This window comes from Podarcis raffonei, chromosome 5 (genome assembly GCF_027172205.1).
Source record: "Podarcis raffonei isolate rPodRaf1 chromosome 5, rPodRaf1.pri, whole genome shotgun sequence".
NCBI classification, from domain to species: domain Eukaryota; kingdom Metazoa; phylum Chordata; class Lepidosauria; order Squamata; family Lacertidae; genus Podarcis; species Podarcis raffonei.
In genome coordinates, this window is record NC_070606.1 from 37,047,721 (window position 1) to 37,072,667 (window position 24,947).

A 24,947-nucleotide genomic window follows, 5' to 3' on the forward strand; every position below is an offset into this window, starting at 1 on the left:
AGCAGCCTGCTTGGTAAGAATCACATGGAAGCATCCCCATAGAAGCACATGGAAAGGTATTGAGCAGAGCATGCTTTCAAGGTTGCTTCAAACCTCCCAGGAAAGTCAGTGGTGGGGTGCGCATGCCTAGTGCATGTGGGGCTTTGGGAGCAGGGCTGTTGGCTGCACACACGCCTGTTTCAGTGTTCACATGTTCTTTTGAATGCTTGAATAGGGCTTTGCTAAGAAGCCTCTTCTACAGTCAAGGCTCCAATTTATGTGCCTAACAAAGTTATTGACATAATGGACTGAAATATAAATGATGGTTTCCGAAGATGAGGGATATTTCTTAAAATCATCTTTGTTATCATGGCACGGAAATTCTCATCTGCTTTGTTTTAAATTTTTCTTTTTTAAACTAGGTCCCAAGCCTGTTGTGTTACTGCAACATGGAATACTTGCAGAAGCTAGCTTCTGGGTCGAAAACATGGCCAACAACAGCTTCGGATTCATATTAGCAGACGCCGGCTATGATGTTTGGCTGGGGAACAGCAGAGGAACGAGCTGGTCTCAGAGACACCAGAATCTGTCAACTGACCAAGATGAATTTTGGGATTTCAGGTAGTTTGGATAGAAAAAAGTAACAATATCATAGCAATCGACGGTATTATCTTGCACATTAACTATTAAATTATGAAGATAATATAAATATTCATGAAATTTGCAAACACCTATTATTCACTCAGATTATTCACATTACAAAAGCAAGCATGGCTCATCTACCTGAGTAATGTCAACAGTGATTGGCAGTGCCTCTCCAGGGCTGATGTCAGAGATCAAACTAGGGACCTTATCCATGTAAATAATGGACTCCTACTATTGCACTACTGGCCCCATGCCATCAGTTATTCAGATATACACAAACTGATGATAAACATTCCATGAACTTTCAGATTATGCACCTATCATCTTCTCTAAAGAGAAGCTGGTAGGTAGGATACATACCAGAAGTAATGCTCAGTGTGTGAGAAGAATTTTGTGTGTGTTGGGGTGGTGGTGGGTATTAACCAGTGCAATGATATAATTTTGCTGAAACAATTAAGATATTCTCTGCCTTTTTGAAAGACTTTTTGACCGCAAAATCATGGAACTCTTCTCTCTTCTCATCCCTATCAGCAGCATCTACATGTTAGACATGGGCTTTAGCAGGGGAGATCTGCACAACATAGACTTATATCCAGCAAAATCAGAGTGCTGTTGATGATAATAATAGTTAGTCCTCGTTAGGGATGGAAGGATCTGTCTGTAGAAGTCTACAAGCTGGAGGTTTTTCACATCCTACAGATCTATGTGTGATTTTCTATGTGTGATGCCCGTTAGAAGTAAAACGTGGATCCCAAGACCCTCAAAATAAACTCTGAACAAAATTGGTGAAGCAGCAAAGAGTTTATTGAGTACAATGCGTTCATGCAAGAGCAGGTGTCCAAAGTAGGAACAGCCCAAATTGGCAAGGCACAAGTTTATATTCTTTATACCCAAAGCACAGGTTCCCTCCCTTGTTTCCCCATTGGCTGGGTACATGCAAGGTTTACAGCCTATCATGACTGCCTAGTTAAAATACTAAAATCCCTGCCTTTGTTGACATCTCCCATTACTCTAGTTCCAATGACTGCTACTCCTGTTTACCTTTCTCTTTATTTGGTCCATGTTTCTTATGTTTTTACACATTGACTCAAGCAATAAATCCACACCCCAACCACTAGTGGGTGTAACCGAGTCCCATATTAGTTGAAACGTACAGCCCTATCTATAAGCCTCCTAACCACAAGCTGTTCTAAAAATACATGTAAGCAAGTTTCTGCTGTCTGCGGTCATCTAACTGTTGCAGCCTTGTGGCCTTTTGAAAAGGCAACATTTTTATTCCTCACAATGCCCCTTTCCCCTGATTCATATGTGAGGGCACCATTGTGGCTGGGTGAACCTGTTATTCCTAGTTAGGGATGGAAGGATCTGTCGGTTTTGGTTCTCACAGTTTGTCATTTTTTTCCCAAACTTAAATTTGGTTCTCCACATACCTGCAGCAATTTGAAATTTTTATTTTTTAACAAGTCTTCAGGAAAATTCTTCAGTGCTTTAGTGCAGATTTCTCTTGATGTATTTTGGTGTGCACATTTTATCATGTCATTTTCACTAATTTTTATTCACAGTTTTGCATAATATGTGTATTTTTGCAAACTTTTGATTGGTTGGAGGATGGCATCACAATATATGTATAAATATGAATTTTGAAAAACGGCCGTGTTTCAGTTGTCATATTGTCTTAGAAAGTGTGAATTTGAAAAATTCAGGTTTCAATGCAATCTGAATCAAATCCCTCCCCCTTCCCTCATCATACCCTTAATTTCAATAGGGTTACACTGAGCAGGACAGTAACTAAAAGCTATAGATCTCCATGCATGTTGGATTTCCACATACGTACTGTGACCTGCACGATTCCAGAATGTGTGGAAAGAAGTAGAAGTCTACACACTGAGCATCTTCACATCCTACAGCCTGCTTTTATGTATGATGGTTCTTCATGAGATTCATGTATGAAATGAAAAAACGGTGTGTGGGTGTGATGTTTAGTGATGTTCTGTTGCTGGAAGCCACCGCTGCAAAATTAAAGTGGAGAATAGGGATGATGGCGCCATCACCTGGTTCTGCACCCACATTTCAAGCAAAACCTTCCAGAAGGCAACTCTAGGTGAACGTCTAGGAGTTCAGATGAAGATGTGTCACTAATTTTGCCATAACATTTAAACCTTTTCTTCAGTTTCCATGAAATGGCTCTGTATGATCTTCCAGCAATGATCAACTTCATTCTGAAGAAAACTGGGCAGAAGCAACTGTATTACGTAGGCTACTCTCAAGGCACTACCATTGGTATGCTAAAGTGGACTGGTCCATTTTTGTCTCTTTCTCTTGTTCTCTCTCTTTCAAAAAAAATGTCCTATGTTCTGCCCTTCTGGATCCCGGAGCCAGCTGTAAGGATTCAAGTCTTGCCCCCAACACTGGCAATGATTTTGTGAATCTGTCAGCACTGATTTGCCTGCCTGATTTGCCTTCACGATCTTTCTTGACTCACCTATAGGTTACATTGGACTCTCCAGGGAATATCGGGTGGATATGGTTTCTAGTAGACCAGGGATCAGAAATAACCACCCCCCGGGCTAGATGCATCCCAGATCCAGTTTTCAATTGACCTTCTGGGTCCCCCCGCCCTGCAACCATCAGCTATTCAGTGGGAATGAAAATAACCTTTGATCTTACAGAATAAAACCTTACAATAAGTCCCATAGTTATCGTGACAACCCTGACCCTGTTGCGCACACAGCTATGGTCCATACCTTTACAGTGTGAGGTCCATTTTAGGGCTTTACAGTAACAAGGGAAACAGAGCTCAGTGCTTGTCCCATATACCTTAGATTATATTACAGTTGCTGTGTAGTGATACCTTTCAAAAAATGCCTATATGACCTGAAGGTGAAGTCTAGAATAGGTACCAGCAGGGCTCTTTTCTCAGCCAGAACGTACCAGAACTCAGTTCCAGCACCTCTCAGGTGGGCGCCATTGCCATTATAAGAGAACTCATGGTGAGTTCTGGTGCCTTTCCCCCCAGAAAAATATCACTGGATATAAGGATGTTGTTATGTAGTTTTGGGTAGTTCCAGGGGCAGAGTTCATTGTAAATCTGTTCATTCACCTAATGAGTATATCTGTAAAAGAGAAACTTTTAAAGAATCACCTACATTACTTTACTGGCAACTGGCTTCAACCTAAAGCGAGGAGGGGTGATGGTTGGGTTTTTCCACTCTTCACTGCCCCTCAATTTCCTAACAGCAGCTCCAGTGTCCATATAAGGCAGATATAGGGAACCCGTGGCCCTCTAGACGATGTTGGACTCCAACTCCCATCAGCTCCAGCCAGGAATGATGGGAGTTGTGTTGCAGCAACATCAGGGGGACCACAGGTTCTCCTTTGCTATAGGGCCAGGGAGCAGAGGTGGATCTTGGGGTCTCACATTTCAGTGGTGCCCTGTGAAACGCCAAAATTCAATGCCTTCAATTATAGTAGCAGAGCCCCCAAGCATCTGCACCTAGTGTGACCAAGCCGGTTGTGCTACCCAAAGTCTGCCTCTGCAGGAAGTACCCTTTAAACTGGTGAATGAATTTCTTAACATGGTTATCAGCAGCTCCAAATGCCCACTGTGTTTTTCTTGTTCGCCCTCCTCTCCCTTTCAGGTTTCATCGCATTTTCAGTCATACCAGAACTGTCTCAGAAAGTCAACATGTTTTTTGCCCTGGCTCCTGTGATTTCTCTTCAGCATGCAACAAGCCCTATGTTGAAAATAAGCCCCATGTTTCCTGAATACTCATCCAAGGTACCCGTCAATCACTATTTTATGACCGCGGAAATCAAGAATTTGCAAATGGAAACTCAACCCCCCTTTCAAAATTTGCTCATCTCCAAATTATGGTTCTCCGGCCAAGTAATATGTACAAAAAAATGCATAAACCAGGGTAAAATATTCATATACAGTAAATAGTGAAAATAACATACAAAATGCATTATAATAGGGAAAATTGCTCTGCAAAAAATATGTGTGCTCGGCAACATTGCATACAAAAATGTGCATTGCTCAGAAATTTTCATGCAGACTTGTTTGTTTGTTTGTTTTTTTAATCACAAACTTGATGTGGGAATTATGCAGAACTGAGCTTAAGCACGGGAGAATGAGAAACAGAGAAAAATGAAATAGACTGATGAGCCTATCCACACCCACTGGCGGAGGAAGGGGGCGTGGGGAGAGCGCACCAGCCCAGGCACCATCGAGGAGGGGGCTACAATCATGGCCACCCCCGGACACATGCCACGCACCCCCCACCATGCCAGGGCCTACGCCCCTGTGAGCAATGCGTCAAGCCCACTGGACGCGCACCATGCCCCTGCGGGAGGTGCATCACACACCCCGGGCTCATGCCACGCCCCCACGGGGCTCACACCATGCCCCCACAAGTGACGTGCCATGCCCCTGGGATGCGTGCCAGCCACTCCCCCACCTACTCTCTATCCCTGGTGCCGGAGCATGCAGCTTTGTCACTGTCCACACCCCCAACCTTCCTGCATTGAACTGGAAGGTCTGAAGGGGACTTTTAAGCAGATTTGGTTGGACAGGCATACAACCCTCCCTGTAACTGGATCTGGGTGTTATCAGCGAATGTGGGAAGGTTGGAGATGGAGCAGGTGCAGCTGGCACATGCAGGCACACTGAGGGCACATGGTCACCACATGGTTTCCTCCTCCTGGTCTCCGATTTAAACCTTTTAGGAGGTGCAGCCAGGGAGAAGGAATTCCCTAGAGGCATGTAGCTTATTTTGCCACTTTATGAAAGCTTCATTATATGTACGGTCTTTATATCTTTACAGAGCATGCTTGCCAGAGGAGAATTTGTTTTGTCTCGCAAGCCTGCGAGAGACTTTATGCAGAAATTATGCCGCGCTTCTTTTATGCAGAAATTATGTGCGCACCTCATGTTCACTATTACGGGTGGATTCAATGCAACAAATCTAAATTTGGTATGTAGATGTGTGAAGAAGGCATAGTAGTTGATTACTGGTTTAGCTATATGTTCTACTTTTCACAAGCTTTCGTTTTTGAGGCAAAAAGCTTCCAAAGGGAGCAAAAATTCCATTGCTAATTGAAATCTTGGTTAGAGTCAGATGAAAATGCTTTACACACTGGAAAAGTCCTGTTGAACAGAAATAATAATAATAATAATAATAATAATAATAATAATAATAATAATAATAATTTATTACTTATACCCCGCCCAACTGGCTGGGCCTCCCCAGCCACTCTGGGTGGCTTCCAACAGGATATTAAAAACACAATAAAACACCAAACATTAAAAACTTCCCTAAACAAGGCTGACCAGCTGTCTTCTAAAAGTCAGATAGTTGTTTATTTCCTTGACATCTGATGGGAGGGCGTTCCACAGGGCGGGCGCCACTACTGAGAAGGCCCTCTGCCTGGTTCCCTGCAATTACCCTTCTTGCAGTGAGGGAACCGCCAGAATGCCCTCGGTGCTGGATCTCAATGTCCAGGCAGAACGATTGTGGTGGAGACGTTCTTTCAGGTATACTGGCCTGAGGCCATTTAGAGATTTAAAGATCAGCACCAACACTTTGAATTGTGCTTGGAAACATAAGAGGGCTTACTCCTGAGTACATACGCCTAGAATTGCACCATTACACCACAATCCTATGCAGGCCTACTCAGAAGCAAGTCTCACTGACTTCAATGGAACTTACTTTCTGGAAAACGTGTACAGCATTGCAGCCTTCGTGGGTTGGCATGTTTGCATATGTCCAGATTGCACATGATATGATTTCAGATCAGAATGTGTTTTCATGAAACAAATCTGTGCACATTTTTTGTTCTTCTTCTTTTTCTTCTTCTTGGAAATAATATTTATTAAATTTTCCATTTTAAACCAATTAAAACCCCATTAAAACATTCCAAATTACAATTAATCATAAAAAAGCCAAATACAAATGCTGAATTATCTATCTTTTTGAGTGTCTTCCCATGCTCTGAAGTTCGCGGAGTGCTGATCAACCAATGTCGCATTGCATTTCATAATTCTTCAGTGAACCACTCGATGTTAATCCTTCTGTCTTTTATTTATTTTTATTCCTTCAGCCACTGGTCTGTTCAACTTTCGCTTTTATAAATCTGTGTGGAATCTTCCTTGTTGAAATCCATATTATATTTCTGCTCTCAAGGGCCGTAATATTCCAAGTCTCAAACAAAGAGACGCCAGCAACCCTTGGCAACTCTCCTGGGTTCCCCTCTGCACGTTCGCAGCATCTCTTTGCAAGCTGATATTTCTGCCAGATCTTAACAACTCAGTCCAGGATTTTTCCCACTGAAGGTAGCTGCCAAGTCCACACTCAGACCATGTATGAACAAATCAAAGCGGCTACCAAATGCTTTTCCAAAACAGCTGGTTTTTTAAGTAGTAGCCTTTCTGGGGGAGGTTATACCAAATATAACTGGGAATACAGATATCAAGAAATAGAACATTAAAGGCTTACCTCCCCCTGGGACTATATAATTACCGGTAATGTATGTTGATTCAACAAGCTGGTCAGACTTAGCAAAGTTACTTTCAGTTCTCTGTGGCTGCTTGCAGATTTTAAACTGCATCACTCCACTCTGCCATAAATCTCAGGCAAACATCCAAAGTTCTTTGGCATCTCTCCAGCTGTTAATGAAATGTTGCTTCTACGCTGATACAATAAATCAAACCGGGGTGTCCTTTCATCCTCCTCTTAATTAACTCATAGTCCAGATTCCACACCATCCTTTTCATTTGTTAGGTTTAAAGTCTACTCACATATCCCAAGCAGCGTCTTAAGTTGTAGCAAAAGTCTTTCTCCAGATCTAATCCTTCTCAGTGGGTGGTTAAATTTGCAAGTTATTTTCTCTCCGCTAGTTCAAAGTAAGCCTGCTAAAGAAGTCCAAATTTTATTGCTGCTGCACTGTGAGTTGGGGAAGGCTGCTCCCTCCTCAGGCTGATTCCACCTGGCCCAGGGGGCGGGGCCCAGACTGACTCACCACCGCCACAGCTTAAGAGGCCTCATGAGGCACTGGGACACTGCTACTGCTGCTGCACCGTGGGGGTTGAGGAAGGCCGCTCCCTCCTGTAGGCCCACTCCACCAGGCCTAGGGGGCGGGGCCCACACTCGCTACTGCTACAGTTTTAAGGACACTGGTGTTGCTGCAGCAAATGTTAAAAATGTTTTTATATATTTTAAAGTGTTTTAAAGGGGTTTTTACTTTTTACTTTGTTGTACCACCATGAACGGTGGTCTGTATACATGTATTTTTATTTTGTTCCGTTTTATGTTGGTTTGGGGTTGGATAGTGAGGGGGTGGGGATTTGTTTTGTTGGTACAATTGTTTTTGGTTTGATTTGTTTTTCTATTTTGTAAATGGAGGTTGGTTTGAGGCTTGGGATTGCTACCGTAGTGGGGCGAGGGAGGTATGGCGGTGGGGGCAGATGTCATAGGTGAAGGGGATCGAGATATGGATATGCTCGTACCCCTTCCAATCTGCGCCCCATCCCGAGGGACGAAGGTAGGGTGAGCAAGGATTACTCACCTCCGTCACTGGTGTTGTGCAATGCCAGGTCTATAGACAAGAAAACCGCCACTCTGCGAGATTTCTTTACCTCGCAGGGGGTCGACCTGGCTTGTGTGACGGAGACCTGGGTGCGCGAAGGGGAAACAGTTACCCTATGAGAGATGGTGCCCCCGGGTTTCTCCATCCTCCACCAGTCGCGGACTGTGGGCCGGGGGAGGGGTGGCATTATTAATCCGGGAAAATTGTTCTTTCAGGGCTCTACCATCGCCATCGATCCCCGGCATTGAATGTGTTGGCCTAGTGTGGGGCTCCGAGGTGAGCTTGGCTGTCTGTCTGGTGTACCGGCCACCTAGCGCACCAGCAGCCACCCTGTCAGGCCTGCTGGATGCGGTGGCCGGCTGGGCCTTGGAGTTCCCTAACCTATTGGTATTGGGGGACTTCAACATCCATGCTGATGCCACTCCCTCCTCACAGGCTCTGGACCTGGTGTCTTCCATGGCGACACTAGGGCTCTCCCAGTTTGTTTTGGGCCCCACACATCAAGCAGGCCACACGCTGGATTTGATCTTTGGCGCCGGTATAGATGTGATCATGTCTCCTTCGATGAAGGTGCCATGGTCTGATCACTACGCTCTGAAAGCCAGGATTGATTTTCCACCCCCACCCTGCTTAGGTGGCGCAGATTACAGCTATAACAAAGGTGGCATTTTTTCATCTCCGCCAAGCTAAGCAGTTGGCTCCTTTTTTTTTTTATAATATTTTTATTAGAGAATTTTTTATAACCACAGAAACATAACATAACAATACAATAAACACAACAAATACATAAACAAACAAAAACGAAAACAAAAGAAACAAGTACAATTTCATATCTTAATTTCTTATACCTTTCTTCCCCGACTTCCTCATGCCTCCCTTTTCTGTATTCCAGATTCTAATCAATTATTCAGCAAATCTTCCCTTATTTTAATTTAATTTAATCTTCCTTATTCTCCTTGTCTTAACCGTTACTAATAGTAACCGTTTACTTTCTAGTCCAACATCATTCTAACTTTCATTAATTTTGTAATATTTCTTTAAATAGTCCTTAAATTTTTTCCATTCTTCTTCCGCTGCTTCTCTTCCCTGGTTTCGGATTCTGCTCGTCATTTCTGCCAGGCCCATGTAGTCAATCACCTTCATCTGCCATTCTTCCAGAGTGGGTAAGCAGTTGGCTCCTTATCTCTCTCGCCCTGACCTAGCCACTGTGATCCACGTGACGGTCACCTCCAGACTGGATTATTGTAACTCGCTCTACGTGGGGCTGCCCTTGAGACTGACCCAGAAACTCCAGCGGGTGCAGAATGCCGCGGCAAGACTCCTTATGGGGTCTTCGCTGCGAGATCATATTCATCCGGTACTATGCCAGCTGCACTGGCTCCCGGTGGAGTACAGGATCAGGTTTAAGGTGCTGGTTTTAACCTTTAAAGCCCTATACGGCCTAGGACCCTCGTACCTACGGGACCGCCTCTCCTGGTATGTCCCACAGAGAAATTTACGGTCTGCAAATAAAAACATCCTGAAGATCCCAGGCCACAGAGAGTTAGGCTGGCCTCAACTAGAGCCAGGGCTTTCTCGGCCATGGCTCCAATCTGGTGGAACGCTCTGTCACAAGAGACTAGGGCCCTGCGGGACCTGACATCTTTCCGCAGGGCCTGCAAGACAGAGCTGTTCCACCAGGCCTTTGGTCAGGGCGCAGCCTGACCCCCTCCTCTGGCAATCTGCACAGAATTTTGCTTAATGGTTGCCATCAATTTGATTTTAATTAATTTTATAATGAATGTTTTTAGAATGTTGGATTATTTTGATGGTTGTTAGCCGCCCTGAGCCCAGCTTTGGCTGGGGAGGGCGGGATATAAATAAAAATTATTATTATTATCTTTAAAAATAAGCAGGAGCCCTCTGCTCATGACGACAACATTCGGAGAGTTACCTAGGCGTGTGTGTTTTCCACTCAATGCCCTCTGCCCCCACAATCCCTCGGGATGGGTGTCAGATATTGGGCAACTGCGGCTGAATCTGCCTCCTCTGCAACCCTGGAGGAGTTTTGGGGAGGCTAATTACTCCCATATTCCCTCCCTTATCTGCACAAAAAGGCTCTGATGGGAAAAAACACACAGCTGTCAGCCAGTCATTTCTACTACACTTCAAACGTTTTCTGAAAACTGGTGTTTGCCCAAATTCCTCATTCTCACTGAAACTGCATAGCTTCCTGCTCCAGTCCTTTTCTCATTGCAATGTGTCCCCTCTATTCCCCACTACCACCACAAGGTGGTGCTATCTCAGTCTTGGAAACCTGAGAGAGGCAGATGTGGAGCAGCTCGGGTGACCATTGCTAAACATGAAAGGTGAGCAAATGGGATCCCAGAGAGATTAGAGTTCCTGGGTTTACAGCTCAGGGTTTGTCTAGACTGGAAACAAACCATGGCTTAGCTCACAGCAGTGCAAGAGCAGGAGGACCCCGAGAGGAATGAAGCAAACTCCTTTCCAGGAATCTTCACACTTGGAACTAAGCCAAGGTTTTTAGCTTAGCATTTCATGTAAACCAATCCCCTTAGTACTATGCAAACACAAAATACCATACAACAAGAAATTCAGATATAATCAAAGGAGTAGCAGTATGACTGGGCTTTTGAAATACTTTAAGTCAGGGCCTTTTTTCAGCTGGAACTCACCGGCACCTCTTAGGTGGGCACTGTTGCCATTCTAAGAAAAAGAGGGAGGGGACCTCTTTTTCTAGAAAAAATGGCACTGCTTTTATTACTTTCAAAAGCACAGCATTGGGGTTGGACATTACCTTGACAAGCAGCCACTGACTGATCTGTCTTCTATGATTTTTTCTCGACGCCTTTCAAAGCCAGCATTGCATCTTGCAGAAGCCAATTCCCAGCTGAGCTATGCACTGGGTGGCAAAGATCGTTTGTTTTGTCTGTCCTGAATCTGCCAACCAAAAGCTTCACTGGGTGGCTTCAGGTTATTGAAATACAAGAGGGTGAAATCCCAAACCCTCTCCCTCTGCACCATGCATAATTATATGCCAAGGGTCAGCAAACGTTTTCAGCAGGGGGCCGATTCACTGTCCCTCAGACCTTGTGGGGGGCCGGACTATTTTGGGGGGGGGGGTTGGAAATGAACGAATTCCTATGCCCACAAATAACCCAGAGATGCATTTTAAATAAAAGCACACATTCTGCTCATGTAAAAACACCAGGCAGGCCCCACATATAACCCAGTGGTGCATTTTAAATAAAAGGACACATTGTACTCATGTAAAAACATGCTGATTCCTGGACCGTCTGCAGGTTGGATTTAGAAGGCGATTGGGCCGGATCCGGCCCCTGGGCTTTAGTTTGCCTACCCATGTTGTATGCTATCCTACTCACCTTATTTCTAGACTAGTTACAGATGTAGTTTCCTTTGCCTGTTCCTCAGATTATTATTTTTAAAAATAAATTTTAAAAATGTGTTTGCTTTTCAAATCAAATGTTTCTCACAGAGCCGTACAGATGTGTATGCAGCTCATTTTCCAGATGCAACATCATCTAAAAACTTTCTACACTGGAAACAGGTAGAGTTGTGCACTTTTAAGATAAGATAAGATAAATTTATTGTCATTGTCCATATATACACAGTATACACAACAACGAAAATCAAACACCCACCCAAAGACCGGGTTCACATACACATTTGCACGTATCTCCAACATTCTCATCCTATTCAGACATAATCTATAAAACATAACATAATCCAGAATATAACATAACCTATTTAAAGGCATAACATAACCTAAAACCTATCTCATTCCTTCCTACTTCCTGCTTGCTATTTCTTGCAACTGGCCCTAAGATCATTATTTAGTGCAATCAGAGCTTTTAAGCAGATGTGGTGGTCAAGAGGGTTCTATCGTTCTATGGTCTGTCAAAAATTGCAAACTCATATTGACTGCATTTGTGTGTTCAGACCCAGAAACCTCCCCCCTAAATAAATTCACACTGGCCTCAAATTTTGGTTTTGGTTTTTGGCAGAATTTAGGCCACAACTTTATTGATTACAGAAAGTGAATGTTTGCATAGGTTCTGGTTCAACTAGCTCCCTGCCGTGCAGGAATAATAATAATAATAATAATAATAATAATAATAATAATAATAATAATAATAATTTATTATTTATACCTCGCCCATCTGGCTGGGTTTCCCCAGCCACTCTGGGAAGCATCCAACTGAATATTAAAAACGGTACAGCATCAGACATTTAAAACTTCCCTAAAGAGGGCTGCCTTCAGTTGTCTTTTAAAAGTAAAATAGTTGTTTAGCACTATTAGCACTGACCCAGGGTTCCAGTATAGGTCAGCCAAGGGTGAAAACCTGGATAAGCGGAAAGCTGGGAACAAGCTATCTCCACCACCCAAATGTCCCACTGGAATCAGGCACAGGCACAACCCCCTCTCAGGGGCTGACCAAACCATTGAGTCCCTGGATTCCTTTAACGGAATACCCTTACATAGGGATGGCGAGAGCGTTCTCCCATCCCTATCACTTGAACCAGAGCCTATCTGCAACCTTACAAATTGTGACGATTTGCTAAGTGGCAGGCGAAACCCAAATGGCAACAGCCAATCAGCCAAGTGGGAAAAACTCCTGCCATGCCCCTATCCCAACGACAGACGACACACGACAGCATAGCAAGGTCAAGCACAAAGCCCTAAAAGTAGGGAGAGGTGGACTGGTGTTCCGAATGAACGCGCTGAAAGGGGAAGCTTGCATGGGTATAAATAGGTCCCTTGAACCGTTTGGACTGCGTCCCATTGGCCAGATTGCACCCAGCTATGAGGGACCTACCAATAGGGTGTTGTGGCTGACCAATCATACCTACCCACAACACAGGGAGTCGATTGTCCAGGTCTCACTGCAATACGTGCCCTCTTTAAGGGAGGACCCAATATAACACTTAACTGTTAGAGCTTCCACCAAAGAGTACTGGAATTGTTAGTGTGCTTAACATTCCCTGGGAAGCCTCTAACCACAATTAAACCATTTTAAGTTGGTACTATTGTTCTGCTTCAAGCTGTCTGCTGATAATACCAGCAGTGGCAGAGTTTTCACAATGTTCAGTAATATGTATAATGCATTATCTAATTCTATGGCTCTCCTATTATTTTGATAGATAAAAGATTCGGGGTTATTCAGGTATTTTGACTATGGGAACAAGAATGAGGCAAGATATAACCAGGTAAGAGAGAGCAATTTTTAGGTGAAAAAATAAGTTTTTTCACTAATTTATATGTATTCCATTTTTCCTCCACAGAGCTCATACGTGGTTCTCCTCCTCCCTGTCATATTCTCATAACAACCCTCAAATGGGTTGTATCCAACTTAGATCTATTCAGCGTAGACCCATTGAAATGGACGAACTTGAGTTAGCCATGTATAGCTTCAATAGGTTTACTCAGATTAGGACTAGCTTGTCTACAACTCTCCATGTAAGCAGAAGCAGAATATCTCTGATTACATAGTTACTATGGAGAGACCACAGCAGCCGGTGATCATTACAGTTTGTGGGGATAACCAGTTGGCCATTGTGGGGTCAAGAATCCTAGACTAAATGAATGTGATGTGGAAGACAAGTTCTTAATCCTTTAAAGAAGAGTGCAAACTCAGTATCACTTACCATAGACTAGAAATTAATTACGCCACATTCCACAATATGTTCTTTTTTAAAAACAAAACAAAACAATTTTTAATTAATTTTCATTTATAACAATCCAATACAAGCCACATTAATACAATACCAAATTATAATACAATTAAAAAAGCCAATTATCCAATACCAAATAAAACAATCCGTGCTCTAGATTTCAGGGAATGATATTCTTATTTCGTTCAGCTCCAATTCTCTTAGTTAGTCCAAATACGACAGTTCCGATCCTGAGTTCTATTTTTATTTTTAATATAAGCAGGGGTGATGCAGATGCCTGGCTTGGAAACTCATGGAACTTTGAAGTGTCAGGCATAGCTCTAATGGCTTTAGCCCAAACGTAGCAGAGTTTTCCTGCACAGCGAAGAAGCTAGTTGAGGTGGAAATGACTAGTCAGCTAGACTCAGAATAACTATTTACAGGATTTATTAAAATGAAAAATAAAACCAGCAGAGTTTCTGCATACAAAACAAAGCAAAATAAATCCTTTCTCTCTCTCTCTCTCTCTTAACCATACACAGCACTCCTACTCCTAACTCCTAACACACCCCTAACATCACACTGTGCTAGCAATCCCTAGATAACAGAGTTGAGTGCTGGTCGTTAACCAATCAGAGTAAGTAGTTTCTAGGTCAAGCAGACCTGGGCTTTCTGCCAAGAGTAAATTGACACTGCCTTGAGTTAATTGTGCGAAGCCAGAATCTGTAAGTTTCCCATGAGAACCAATTAACAGAAACTGAACACCCCCTCACAGATTCTGCTGGACAATTAACATCAAATACACCTATGTAGGAGATTATTTTTCCAGCAAACCTAAACCCTTGCACATTCGCTTGTTCTTTACCTTTGCCAATGGTTTAGTTAACACATCTGCTACATTTTCTTCACTTGATACATAAGTACAGGTGATTACATTGTCTTGTACACAGCAACGCACATTTTGGTATTTTACAGAGATATGTTTGGAACGCGATTTGAAACCCTCTGTTTTACTTAAGGTTATACAAGCTTGATTATCAATGTAAACTTGTACTGGTTCTCCACAATTTACATTTAAATCTGTTAACAAATGCTTGAAATAAATCACCTCGTTGCACAATTCACTCAATGCGGCGTACTCAGATTCCGTTGATGACACACTTACGTCTTGCTTGCGTGACCGCCAGCTGATTAAAGCTCCACCGACCATTATGACTAGTCCTGTGACAGATTTTCTATCTGGCAAATTTCCCCAGTCACTATCACAGTAGCAACTCAACATTTCATCCTCTGAAGAATTTAATTGTAACATATAGCCAATTGTCTGTTTGAGGTATCTCAGAACTTGTTTTACCCCTTTCCAGGCATTTAGTGTGGGTTTTGAGACCAATCTACTTAATATGCCTACTGCGTAGCTAATATCAGGTCTGGACCACTGTGCTAGATACAATAAACTTCCGATTACAGAATGATATACCGTATTTTTTGCACCATAACACTCACTTTTTTCCTCCTAGAAAGTAAGGGGAAATGTCTGTGCGTGTTATGGAGCGAATGCCTGCGGGTGGCGGGGGGGATCTGCTGCAGTCGTGAGCAGAGGATCCATGGTTCCCCTTCCTTCCCTCCTCGGTGGTTACAAAGCACGGATCCACATGGATCCTCAGGATTTTTGCACTGGGTCACCCCAAATTCCCCATTAGATCACATAGCATGCCCATGGCTACATCTTGCACCAAAAAAATCATGCACCCACTGTTGCCTGGGGCCGCAGTGGTCAAAAACATGGTTACAAAGCATGGATCCACATGGATCCTCAGGATTTTTGCATTGGGCTACTCCAAACTCACTGTCAGATCACATGTCTGTGGCCACAGCATGAACCACAAAAATCATATATCCACTATTTCGTTTAGAATATTTTTTTTCTTGTTTTCCTCCTCTAAAAACTACGTGCGTGTTATGGTCTGGTGCTTGTTATAGAGCGAAAAATACGGTACATCAGGATGTTCAAATTCAGGACTCTCATCTATATGAAGTGTTTTTATGAAACCTGGATCCATAGGCACCACTGCCCCTTTGCAATCCTGCATCCTGTATGTAGTCAGTAGTTGTTTAACTTTGTTCTGCTGACTAATTAGGCAGCTGCCATCTTGGGCCCAGCACACTTCCAACCCTAGATATGTCCTAACCGGGCCTAAGTCTTTCATTTTGAACTTACTGGACAATTGCTTGGCAAACCTTTTAGTTTCTTTATCTGTTTTGCAGGCATACAATACATCATCTACATAAATCAGACAAAACTCTTGATCACTGCCTATACCACGTACATAAACACAATTGTCAGCTGTACTCTGCTTGAAACCAAATGACACTAAGGCCTCATGGAAACATTTGTTCCAAGATCTTGCAGCCTGTTTGAGACCATACAGAGCTTTGTTTAATTTCAACACTCTATTGGAACCTGTCTCATAACCAGGCGGTTCGGCTAGATACAGGTCTTCTGATATTGATGCATGTAAATACGCAGTCTGGATATCAAAATGGTTTAACAGGAGTTTTCTCTTTGCTCCAAGCGTTAAAATCAGCCTTACACTGTCCCCCTTAGCAGTAGGGGGGAAAGTCTCGTCATAATCTTTTCCAGGCCTCTGAGAGTATCCTTGAGCCACTAAACGAGCTTTGTATTTGTACTTTCCTGTCACCAGAGGTTTAAATTTGTACACCCACCTGCAGCCTACAATCTTTGCCCCCTCAGGCGCTGCTACTGGTGTAAAGACCTTGTGCTCATTCAGAGAGGACATCTCTTCCTCCATTGCCTGTTTCCAGAGCTCTGCCTCCTCTTTTGGTAACTTTAACACCTCCTGAAAACTCTTGGGCTCTGCAATCACACTAAACACATTTGCAGTATCTGGAGAAAAACGCACTGGAGGCACTCCTTTGTTTTGTCTTTTAGATCTTCTGGGAGAAAATTTTTCTTCTGACCCACTTTCCTCCTCAGAACTATGACCTCTCTTTTGTTGCTTAACAACTGGTCTTTGGGCAACTCCACTTTCTTGAGAGCTCTTATCTGAACTTTCCTCCCCCTCAGACTCTGATTCTCTATGTTTACCTTCAGAGTCATGAAGCTCCTGGGAAGGTTCAAACCAAACCTCAGTATTGGCATGTAGTCTCTCCCAGCCACTATGTTCACAAAAACTGGCATTCCTGGAGATCACAATGCCATTTGTCCCTTCAGCAAAGCGGAAACCTTTTCCCAGCTCCTGGTAACCCACAAACACTAACTGTTTGGTCTTAGGATCTCCCTTCTTCCTCATTTGTTTTGGAATTAACACCCAGGCTTTTGATCCAAACACATGCAAATGGTCAATTTTGGGTTTTTTCTGAAACAATTTAAAGTACGGGGTTGTACCTATTGTTTGATGAAAGAGACTATTTTGGAGATAACACGCGGTGAGCATGCTCTCCCCCCAATAAGACATGGGCAAATCAGCATCATCAAGCATGGCAAACATCATGTCTTGTAAAGATCTGTTTTTTCGCTCTGCAACGCCATTCTCCTCTGGGGAAAAAGCGTTCGTTTTTCTATGCCCAATGCCACGCTTTTGTAACCAATCTCTAAAAGCATTTGACATAAATTCGCCACCTCTGTCCGTCTGAATCCTTTTGAGTTTAGTGGACAGAAATCTTTCCACAGATGCCACCCAGCCTTTAAACTTAGTGAACACATCACCCTTATTCTTCATGGGAAAAACCCAAGAGTAATGCGTGGCGTCATCCACAATTGTTAGTGAAAAGCGCGATCCACCCCTGCTTACAGCAAATGGACCAATTACGTCCATGTGAACCAGCTGTAGCGGTGACTCACTAACTCTGTCACTTCTGGGGTAAGAGACTCTGTGGGTTTTAACCTTTTTACAAACATTGCAATCAAGGTACTTGTTACAACTCTTTAAATTACACCCATCAGCCAATTCAGACATTTTTAGTACACTTTTCCAGCCAGCATGCCCCATTTTCCTATGCAATAAGTGCACACAGTTGTCATGTATAGCTTTGTTATTCACTGCAGGCTGAGATTTACTGACTACTGCTGCAACTTGAGATCCTGCTTTAAGCCAAAGCAAGCCTCCCTCTGACTTAGCAGTGCCTAAAATCTCACCAGCCTTCTTAATAATGCAACTGTCTCCTTCAAAATGCACTTTAAACCCAGCTTTTAGCAAACAATCTACAGACATCAGATTGCTCCTTAATGACGGCACACAAAGTACATTTTGCAGGCATTCACGAAGACAAGGAACAAAAACTGCACCCCCCGAAATCACTTCGGAAGTACTTCCGTCTGCTAGAGCCACCTGGCTGTGCTGTGCTGAGTTCTTGGAAACAAACAACTCATCTGAATTTACGATGTGGCGAGATGCTCCTGAATCGACCACCCAGACCGCTTGCTTCTCATCAGCAATCTTGACCTTGGCAGTCACCAGTTGAGCTGACTGTTTTTGTTTGAAGAACTTCTTTTTCCGCTGCTGCTGCTGCTGATGATGATCTCGTCTCTGCTCCTGCACCGGCAACTGAGACTTGACCAACTCAGGACATTGTCGTTTCAGATGCGCTGAAGACCCACATCGAAAACAACGCCTAACAGCAAACGCAGACTCCTCACCGGCACGCTGCTCTTGCTTCACCCCTGGCACGGCATGAGAACTCCTTCCAAACCGCCCGCCTGTAGAAGCCTCTGCAGCCAACGACCTTTCTTGCCTCTTCTGCCACTCTTCAATCAAACGCCCAGTAACGTAACTGATTGATAAATCACGCTCCTGTATGCCTTCTAGAGACAAAACTAAATTATCCCAGCTTTCCGGGAGAGAACTCAAAATAATAGCCACCTTCTCCTGCTGATCTAATGCACAGTCTCTTTCCTGTAGCGCAGCAAACTTTAACTGTAAACTGTGTAGGTGTTCCTGCATTGTAACCCCAGGCTGTAACATTGCCTTGTACAATGCCTTGCGAATGAACAGCTTGGAAACCGCTGTCTCACGCACACGGAGTTCTTTAAGTGCTTGCCACACACCTCTAGCTGTCTTGATTCCCCTCACATACGGCAACTGGGAATCTTCCAGCCCCAAGACAATTGTGGCCCTTGCTCTTTGGTCTTTATCGAGGTCTTCATCATCAGGCTTCGCAGGAAACTTACTCACCACTTGCCAGAGACGATCCCTCTGCAGCACTGCCTGCATGCGTTCCGACCACAGCAAGTAATTGGAGTCATTCAGACGCTCAAAAGCCATCTGAACTGGTTGTGAGGCCATCTTGAGAGCAATGTCCCTGGAACCTGGAACCAGCTACTCACGACCACCGAGAGAGAAAACAGGAACCACAGCACCCAGCACTCACACGCTGCAGCTGTTGTCCTTGTGTCCACTGCGTCACCAGCTCACCATAGTCAGGAACCAGCCAGTGTCCATCTGCTGCACCAACAGGAACAACAACTTCTGGAACTACTGGAACCAACGCCGTTGATGCTGACACCACCACAACTCAGGCTGGCAGCACAATACCCATAACCTCATGGAACTTTGAAGTGTCAGGCATAGCTCTAATGGCTTTAGCCCAAACGTAGCAGAGTTTTCCTGCACAGCGAAGAAGCTAGTTGAGGTGGAAATGACTAGTCAGCTAGACTCAGAATAACTATTTACAGGATTTATTAAAAGGAAAAATAAAACCAGCAGAGTTTCTGCATACAAAACAAAGCAAAATAAATCCTTTCTCTCTCTCTCTCTCTCTTAACCATACACAGCACTCCTACTCCTAACTCCTAACACACCCCTAACATCACACTGTGCTAGCAATCCCTAGATAACAGAGTTGAGTGCTGGTCGTTAACCAATCAGAGTAAGTAGTTTCTAGGTCAAGCAGACCTGGGCTTTCTGCCAAGAGTAAATTGACACTGCCTTGAGTTAATTGTGCGAAGCCAGAATCTGTAAGTTTCCCATGAGAACCAATTAACAGAAACTGCAGTAAGAGAGGCCCCCAGAGGAAGTGGCCTTACAGTGATTCAGACCGCTGGTCCATCTAGCTCAGAGTTGTGTCACACCAAGGCAGCAGCTCTCCATGATTTCAGACAGGGGTTTATGCATGCAAAGCAGGCACTCTACCACCTCCTCAAAATGTGGGGTGAATCTCCCAACTCCCAAACTCCTTTTCCTCACTCAGATCAAGCTCCGCGTGCTTGGAGGGGGTCCCAGAGCCATTTCCATCACCTCAAACACTCTGCCATTCCCATGAAGGGGACATGGTGCTGGCAGCAAAGAAATGAGGAGAACTCTCCTCTTTCTCCTCTCATCATCATTCTAGCTGCATGATGGGCCACAGACCACAGGGGTAGCTCTTCAGGGGAGCTTGTACTGCCACTCAGATTGCCTCAGGGTTTCCCCCCACCATTGGTTTGGGGGTTTTTTAAATTCAGTTTTTTGCAATTTTATAAACCACAAATTCTAAAAGCGGTTTAAATCATTTCTACAGAGGACAGAGGTACAATTACTGTATTTTTATATGGGTTTTGGTTGCAAAATGGGGGGGGGGAGAGAGCAGCTGATCCGAGGAGAGCCTCAGTGGATTCACTTATCCCAATTTAAATCATGCTAGCAGTCCATGAGTGTTCTAGTCAGGAAGAAGGAAAATCTATCGTCCATATAAACCTGTGAACAGCCCATAGGTAGTCTGAATTGTGTCAAGGTGCTGTCACAAAGAACACTTGTGTGTTTATGGGTGTTTATTGATCCTCTGTCTTTTACTCTCCAGAGTGTTCCGCCTTTGTATAAAGTAGAAGACATGAGTGTCCCAACTGCAGTGTGGTCTGGTGGGAATGACATCATTGCAAGCCCAGGAGATACAGCCATCTTAGTTTCTCGCATCTCCAACCTAGTTTACTACAAAAATATATCATACTGGAACCACTGGGATTTCATCTGGGGCCTCAATGCCCCCAAACTGGTGTACTGCAAAATCATAGAGTGGATGGGGAAGTCTCTGTAAATCGATATTTTGCTATAATAGATTTAATTCACTATCTTTTATTAACCATTCTTTCTTTTACACCTGTCACAACAAACCCTGTGCCCTGCTAACATGGAGAGCCCTTCTAGGCCACTGAAACCCACAGTTTGCTTGAGTTGCAAAACAATGAAGCTTGGAACTGTGCAATGGAGAACTTAAGAAACAGAAATGGAATACTAGCTCCGCCCAAGGTATGATGGATAACAGCAACAAATGACAAAAGATAGACATAATAAAGTACAAGGACAGAATAATAGCCACACACAAGAAGAGCAAAAAGAGAATTTGAAGGCTTCACCTGAAGGACTGTAAATTATTTGATGTGTTAATGCAAATGGAAGTCATTAAAATTGCAGCTGCGGTATAAGGGTTTGTTATTATGACTGGTGTGTCATTGGAATTTATAAGTTTTTGGAATGCAGAGTTTAAGTAAATTATCAAATCATCAATTCTGGCATGCAGGGAGCCAACAAAATAATATAATTTGGCATCTGAACATTTGGCATTAATAATTGTATTATAATTTGGTATTATAATTTGGTATTGACAATGAGGCTTTTATTGGGTTATTGTAATTGAAAACTAATAAAATTATTACACAGAGAATCAATCCCTCTGCCCACATAACTGAGGTGAATGGGAGCTGGGGCCTGTCTTGTGACATTTCGCTAAACAGAGACAACTGCCATTGAATTATCACTGTAAGGACATAGCAACATAGCATGAGAGGCAGAGGATATCCAGTGAGTGAACTAGTCCAGAGAAATCACACTGATTTAGTAAGATCTTTTGACTTTGCTCAGCAGACACCTCCCTTTCATTGTCAGGGCTTTCAGACTGACCAGACCAATCAAAGGCCTGGAATGATTCTAAAACAGACCATCTAGAAACCCTATTTGGCAACTGAGACAAGGAGGGTTGGAGAAGGGAGGACAAGGAACCTGCACACCCCAAAGAAAGAGCTGAGGCCTATCCTGCAATATTTTTTTCTAAACAGAGAAAAAACAAATTGCGAATTTTCACCAGAAGAGTTTAGTGGCACCAGGGCTGAGCAACGAGACACTTAAGGACCATATCATCAACATCATCATTTTTAATTTATATACCGTCTTTCTAGATTACAATACTCAAGGCGGTTTACAAGCTGAAGAAATGTACATCTTATAACAATCTAATGCAGTACAAAAATGTGAAAACAAAACAAAACTTTAAAACAAGCAACTTACATCATAAAAGTAACATTCAACAATCATTAGAATGGTATAAAACAAGAATGATATCAACATATTAAAGTTAAACAGAAATCCACTCAACAGTTACAATAAATAATTTCTAAACTATAATCACTAAAACAAGGGCAAGCCACAGTACATAAAATAATACAATACAAATTGAGAAGCAGAGACTAGAGGGTGGAGCAAGGCAGGTGGAAGAAGGCCTTGCCTGACAAAGTCTCTCCCCTCACAGTTCTTCCTCCAAGCACAGCTTCCTTATGAGGACTCCCACAGAGCCCTGCAACTGCTAGGGGCAGTTTTTGGCATTTGCTGCTCTGTTCTAAGAGGGGTTATGAAACAAGATGTTGATGTGTTAGATGTTGTATGGTCTCCATTTATATGCTTTATACACTGCATGTGTCGTCAGTGTCCTCTATGTGGCGAAGCTAACTTATTGTTATGTCACTCTTATTTACAAAGTGTCCCTTTGCAGGATCTATTTCATCATGATATCTGCAACAGTGTACTGTTGTCTATTTCATCCTAATTGCAATAACATGCTCCACACAGTTCTTATTCTATGTTTCTTCATTCTTTATCTTGTACGCACATTGTTTTGAAAACTCAATAAATACTTCTTAAGAAAGATGCATTGATGTTGGGTAAGGAGATGTGATGCTGGAGTGGGACTAGAAGCGTGGTTCCTCCATTGCTTCAACATGGAACTGCCCTCAACTCAAATATGGTAACTTATGATTGGGGTAATGATGAATGAAATCCAGTTGCTTGCCATATTTCCATAACAAGACATTCTCTTTGGTGCAATTTATAAGAAGATGCAGAAAGAGGTGTATAGGAGAGTATTAATGGTTAAGCACCATCCTGCCTCCCCAAAACTCAGCTGGGTATTGCAAACATTCCTTGCAAGTGCTTAGCAAGATCGCAAGAGTTTGTTTGTTTTTAATTAAAAATATAGTTTTTGCAAGGATTGCTCATAAAACATACTTTCCCTCCCCTACTGCATTATCAAAAATAGGTCACAAATTTAAGATTCCCCTCCTGTCCCTATGAATCTCTCCTCCTCCTTCCTGAGAAAATAAAATAAATTCCTCTTACAAATGCACAGAAGTGATCAGTAGTGGTGTTGCATGTGGTGGAGCTGAACTGTGGAACCACCCAGCTAATACTGATATCACTGCTGCTTACTTATACTAGGCTGGCGCTTGGGCCCAAACCTCACTGCTACCTCACCCCAGCCTGGTCCAAGAAAGCAGCTGGTTGGGAGGGTGGCTCTGCCCCACCATGTGTGATAAGGGATAGTGAAGCCTCCTTTAGATTGGAATAAGTTGCATCTGATGTGGTTATGCAATCATAAAGTATGTCTTGTCAAGATTCTGATTAAGCCATCATTCAATGCATTGCAACCCTAGAAATCACTCCAACATTTGCACAACTTGACCAACTTCTAGTAACATAGAGAAATAGGGTTGGGTATCATCTGTGTATTGATGACACATTACCCTGTAACCCCAGATTTCAACTTAGCAATAGCTTCATAGAGATATTATAAAGCATGGGAAACCTAAGGTACATCACAGCATAACCGCCATGCGGCCAAACACAAGACTCCCACTGCTGTTTTCTGGAACCAGTCCTTCAAGTAGGTGTGGAAGCACTGCAGCACTTGAGTGTGTCCCACACCCACCTTGCAGAACTGGTCCAGGAGCATACTATAACCAATAGTACAGTGGTACCTCGGGTTACAGGCACTTCAGGTTACAGACGCTTCAGGTTACAGTTTCCGCTAACTCAGAAATAGTACCTCGGGTTAAGAACTTTGCTTCAGGATGAGAACAGCAGCGGGAGGCCCCATTAGCTAAAGTGGTGCTTCAGGTTAAGAACAGTTTCAGGTTAAGAATGGACCTCCGGAATGAATTAAGTTCTTAACCCGAGGTACCACTGTATCAAAAGCCTTTAAGGGATTAAGGATTACACTTCCCCGTCCTCCCAATACAGGTCTTTGATCTGGGTGACCAAAGCTGCTTTGGCACCAAAATCCATTCTGAAGTCAAATGGAAATGCATCCAGATCAGTGGGTCCCAAGCTTTTTTTGGCCATGCCCCACCTAAGCAGCTCTAAAATCCTGATCCCCCCCCCCCGTGACATACAATTCTTATTATTCAAAAAGTGAACTATTTATGTGGAGGAAGCCTAAAGGGCCACTAACTATTAATAACTCATTCTCCAACTCCCCCCTTAAAAATCAAATTGCCCCTCTGTGGGGCGTGTGCCCCATGTTGGGAACCATGAGTCTAGATAGTCTGTTTCATGAAAGTGCAGCTGATGCTACACAACCATCACTGCCACAAGAACCTTGCACCCAAATAGGATATTTGTGACTGGGCAGTAAAGTCTTTTTCTGGCTCAGGTTTATTCTCTCTGATCCAAATTAGAACCCTGGCATGTGCACATAGAATAGCAAATCCATTAGGGCATTAAATAATCCTTAATTAAGCTACACCAGAAAATAATTAGAAGCATAATAAAACAGTTTTTTAAAAAATTGATCAGAGTGCAAGAGGTAAAGCTGGATTTGGGTGCTGTTGAAATTAAAGCCGTGTGATTTGGTGAAGCAATATATGCAATATATGTGAAAGAGGTTTAGAACTGGGTATAGCATAAGCCTGATACAGAAAGGCCTCTAGCTAGGACAAATAAAAGGTTCAGCACAGGCCAAAAAAAAAAAGGAGGGAAGAAGGGTAGAACCCATGTCTACAGCCCTCACTCCAGTGCCTGGTCTCT

At 43.2% G+C, this 24,947-nt stretch overlaps 1 protein-coding gene across 2 annotated transcripts in view; it reads left to right on the forward strand.

The window, feature by feature from the left end:
* The window catches only part of LOC128414011 (lipase member M-like), a 30,798-nt gene extending 9,230 nt beyond the window's left edge, over positions 1-21,568 (forward strand). For both annotated transcript variants that reach the window (XM_053388650.1, XM_053388649.1), the window contains exons 4-10: positions 402-600; positions 2,795-2,904; positions 4,263-4,402; positions 5,448-5,597; positions 11,705-11,776; positions 13,372-13,437; positions 20,677-21,568. In XM_053388650.1, coding sequence (XP_053244625.1) covers positions 402-600; positions 2,795-2,904; positions 4,263-4,402; positions 5,448-5,597; positions 11,705-11,776; positions 13,372-13,437; positions 20,677-20,910 — 971 coding nt within the window. In that variant the 3' untranslated portion in view covers positions 20,911-21,568. The remainder of the gene's footprint in view (positions 1-401; positions 601-2,794; positions 2,905-4,262; positions 4,403-5,447; positions 5,598-11,704; positions 11,777-13,371; positions 13,438-20,676) is intronic.
* The last annotated feature ends 3,379 nt before the right edge of the window (positions 21,569-24,947 follow it).